General features: G+C 42.7%; 1 protein-coding gene across 1 annotated transcript; it reads left to right on the top strand.

The window, feature by feature from the left end:
* The first annotated feature begins 2,098 nt into the window (after positions 1-2,098).
* On the top strand, positions 2,099-3,460 carry LOC141102859 (non-selective voltage-gated ion channel VDAC2-like). Its single transcript, XM_073591889.1, has 2 exons — positions 2,099-2,161; positions 2,925-3,460. Exons 1-2 carry the CDS (start codon positions 2,099-2,101, stop codon positions 3,405-3,407), a joined length of 546 nt encoding a protein of 181 aa, XP_073447990.1. The 3' UTR covers positions 3,408-3,460.
* Positions 3,461-4,419: the final 959 nt, after the last annotated feature.

Raw genomic sequence — 4,419 nt, 5'->3', positions numbered from 1 at the left:
CAACTCTCTTTTGGCGTATAGAGAGAGACACACAGGTTTATGGACAGGATATGATGTCATTGGATGTCAGGGGGCGGGCTGGGGGTTATTTTCTCTTTGCAATGATTGGTGAATGGTTCTTTAAATGGTGGGCTGTTTGTATCACAATTTGTCACATGCCTGATGAAGAGGTCCTGCGTGGCTCCGAAAAGTCGCTTCTATTTATTTTTTTGATACTATGTGATTAAAATTTTGGACCCAATTTTGGAGATCCTGGTGTGCTGATGACACTTCCTTCTCGGAGAGAGACCCTGGCACAGATAGGTTCTGCAAAAGTGTCTCGCATGCATTCTAAATGTGACGCAGAGTGTGCCAAGTTCAAGTATACTTTCTAGACAGGTACATGAATTTTGTGCATGCTGCTCCACTTTTAGAATGCACTCGAGACACTTTCCCAAAATCTGTCTTCACTAGTCTTTATAACTTCCAGGGTGCAATCTTAAAGCAGAACTAAACCCATTGATTTAATGATTTCAAAAAACAGTTACATTCCCTGCATGTGCTGGGAATGTAACTGTCACATTGGTTGTGCTCTCAACTAAACTGTCAAACCATCCAATGGCTGGTGTCATTACTGATCACATGTGCAGCATCATGGCAGTTGAAGATCAAACAGGGGCCAAGATGGCAGCTTCCTTGGCTGAAAATGATAGGAGGGTTTACTTCCACTTTAATACCAAACTGACATCCAGAGAAATTTTAAAGAGGATCCTGCTAGCTTTGCATTTCCAGATCCCTCTCCCCAGGCTCTACTAGATCGCTGAGAAAGTGGTAATGAAAATGACTTACTTTTCATGTATTAGCCGATTTTCTGCCCCATTGATGTCATCACGTCCTTCAAAATATTAGCTACTTTCAGGCGAAAGGAGGAGGACTTTCTGATGTCTACATGTCAGATCCATGCAGGGAAACCACACTACATTTCTCACAATGCATACAGAAATGGAGGTGTGTGGGTGGAGCTTGGGCTGCGCCGACCTGTCATTGCAAGACACATCAGCAGTGGGCAGTTCAGACTGGGAGTCTGAAACTTCCCGGTCCATCCACTTTAGTAAGCATAGCCGTAGCTACATCCCAGCTTGCTGAAATAGAACTATAGTGGGGAAGTTATAAGACTGGTGGCCGGGGCAATAAAGGACATAGCAGGCACCGGTCTTACAAAGCGGAAATCACAGGGAATGAAGCTTGTGATTTTAAAAAATGCATATTTATTTTCTCCTGAATTAAAGACTAATGCCGCGTACACACGATCGGACTTTCCGCCAACAAAGTGGCTGAAAATTTGAGAACCTGCTCTCAAAAATTTGTGGACGGAAATTCCGACAGCAAATGTTCGATGGAGCATACACACGGTCGGACTTTCCGACAACAAGCTCACATTGAACATTTCCCATCGGAAAATCCGACCGCGTGTACGCGACATTAGGAAAGAAATGGACTACATATCTGCTCAAGGTAGGAAAGCAGCAACAGGGGAAAACGTTTCTGCCTGGAGTTCAGCTTTATTAATTACCTATAGGTACATACATGCAAAACAGGTGACAAAAAAAGCCATTTCTATAGGCTGTTGATTTCTAGAAATGAGCGAATCTGCACAATTTCCACTTAAATTCCACCCAGACCCTTCCCCAGACATGCAGCCTGGGTGACCAGGATTGGGAGGGCAGCAAGCATACAGCGCCCCTTCTTTTAGGCTCGGTTGCACACTAGTGCGGGCTGTGTTTGCTCGGGCACGGCAGCCCATTCACTTCATGCTGCGTGAACCCCAGAAAAAAGGTGCATGAACCATTTTTAAAACGCGGCTGCAGCGAAACCTCATGGTCTTTTTGACCATGCAGCTTCCCTCCGCATCCCGCACCTGTGATCATGCTGCGGGCTATGATGAGTGGGGATGCCATTCATAATGAACGGCAGCCCCGCGCATCTCAAAAGCGTACCACGATTCTGCTGCCGGTGGTTGGCGGGTGCAGGAATCAATGCGATTCCTGCATTCGCAACCGGAACGCAAGGCCCGCTCTAGTGTGAACCAAGCCTTAGTGCCTGCCAGTTCACACCTGAAATGCACAAACATGGGGACAAACAGCTGCAATGGTTCAGTGAGCCTGTGATTGACAAAGACTGGGTAATCTAAAACTTACATCCATCCTGAACCTGAATCTCATCCCTATTGGCTTCTTTGTTTCCTTCAGTGTTACTTCTGCTATATGGTGAAATGACCAATACTGTAGATACATTATATGCAATACCAATCAGCTTCTATCCATTTTCAAGGCTTAACTGACCAAGCTGAATCCATCAGCTGATTGGTTGCCAGGCACAACTGCTCCAGATTCACTCTGCTCCAGTTTTGACAAAGTCCCCCTCAATGTATCTACGGTATTCTGTGATTTGATAATTACAATATGAAGACTGTGTTGCTAGTATAATGCATAGAGGAATGATTTAAAAAATAAAGGTATTTTAAATTAAAAAAAAATCTGAATTGTAATTCTGTAATTTATTTGTTTAAACAAATACTACAATAAATAGTAAAATAAACAAAAATATAAAACAGAATGCATGATATGCTGAATAAACATAAATAAAGGGACGGTAGAAGAGACATTTCAATAATTCATTAATTATTTCAATTGAAGTTAATGAGGATATAATTAGGGGCTAAATAGGAAAAATGCTTATTGAAGCAAATGTTTCCTTTCATTGTAGAACTTTGCTGCCACTACTGTTACATGCAATAAAACAAAACTTTGCCCATGGGAATTTGAATGAGGTGATCATAATGGTCAAAACCAGTAAATGGAGCAAATTGAGTAGGTAAAATCTCAAAATGTATTTGCGTAAGAATTAAACATTGACATGAATAGTAGCCCATTGAAACAGCATAGTGCCTGGGTTGTAATGCGAACTTTGATTTTGCTGGTCCTGCCATTCATGGCTCGGTGGTGGTAGGTTATGGAGGTTTGCTAGCCGGTTATCAGATGACCTTTGACAGTGCCAAATCCAAGCTGATCAAGAACAACTTTGCAGTTGGTTACAAGACAGGAGACTTCCAGCTCCATACTAATGTCAATGACGGATCAGAATTTACTAGTTCTATCTACCAGAAAGACAGTAACAAACTAGAGACAGCAGTTAACCTGCCCTGGACAGCTGGCAACAATAGCACCCGCTTTGGCATTGCTACCAAATATCAGCTGGATTCTAATGCATCCATCTCTGCAAAGGTGAACAATGCCATTCTTATTGGTGTAGGCTACACCCAAACCCTCAGGCCAGGGGTGAAATTGACGCTCTCTGCATTGGTAGATGGAAAGAACATTAATGCTGGTGGCCACAAACTTGGCTTGGGTCTGGATCTAGAGGCGTAGGCACCTTCTTTCTACTGCCTACAAGCAGCGCCAAGGGATATCCAGGAAATCGGCCTTACAGTAACTACATCTTTGTTTTTAGTACCATAACCAGCAGCACTTATATTTTGCCTTCCTCTGTTTGTCCCCAATCAATTTTTGATATAGGACAGGTGCTGTTTTCAAGGTAGCAGTTGATGATATCTGGATGAGCCTAGTTACATTTGCCTGGTAACCCTACTCTATGGGATCCTACAGAGAAGCACTCCCCTTATACTTTATTTAAATGTGTATTTAACCATTTTGTAATGCTTCCCATCATGGTGACCTAGACCTCTGATTTAAGGGAAACACAAAATTGTACATGTGTATGCATGTTTGTTTTTATGTTCCTTTTTAACATTTGATAAAGCAAAGTTCTCAGTAGTATCAGAACCATAGATGAGATCACCCAGAGGGACAGCAGTTTTCAGTAAATCACCGTTATTTTGTGAGGATTTTTGATATCCCATACTGTAAGAATCATAAATAAAAACAAAACTTACATGTAAAAAAAATGTAAATTCAATGTGGAGGGGGTGTAGGTCTTGCCAGATTGGAGGCTGAAGGTCAGATGGGCAGGGTGGAACTGTAAGGGTTGTTCGGGTGATGGATGCTGGGTCTTCATTCAGGAAAGTTCAGGTGAAAAGGACATTTTCCACCCATCTGCCCTGGAATTGTGATTCATTGTAAGTCAAAAGTTGTGTGTGTGTGTGTGTGTGTGTGTGTGTGTGTGTGTGTGTGTGTGTGTGGGGGGTATTAATTAAACAAAATTGTGACAGGCGATCGTTGGATCAGGGGGTCTTTGTGGAGGCAGTAAATACTTGTTGAAAAACTGGGGGTCCATCTGGGGTATGGCTCTTCCACTTGGTTGGTTATTGGTGGTTCTCCCAGGAGCAAGATCTCCCTGGGAAAAAAAATAGGAACGTGTGAGTTTGTAACGTCTTCGAGGGCACAGCTGAGGGCATGGGCATTTCTAGTTTTTAGTAAAGTT

This window comes from Aquarana catesbeiana, linkage group LG07 (assembly GCF_042186555.1).
Source record: "Aquarana catesbeiana isolate 2022-GZ linkage group LG07, ASM4218655v1, whole genome shotgun sequence".
NCBI classification, from domain to species: Eukaryota; Metazoa; Chordata; class Amphibia; order Anura; family Ranidae; genus Aquarana; species Aquarana catesbeiana.
The sequence above is the reverse complement of the archived record's forward strand: the minus strand, read 5'-3'. Positions and strand labels throughout refer to the sequence as shown.

Coding starts and splice junctions, on each gene's coding strand:
- LOC141102859 (XM_073591889.1), top strand. CDS start 2,099: ATGCACAAACATGGGGACAAACAGCTGCAATGGTTCAGTGAGCCTGTG. Junction 2,162..2,924: donor CTGTGATTGACAAAGACTGG/GTAATCTAAAAC, acceptor GAAACAGCATAG/TGCCTGGGTTGTAATGCGAA.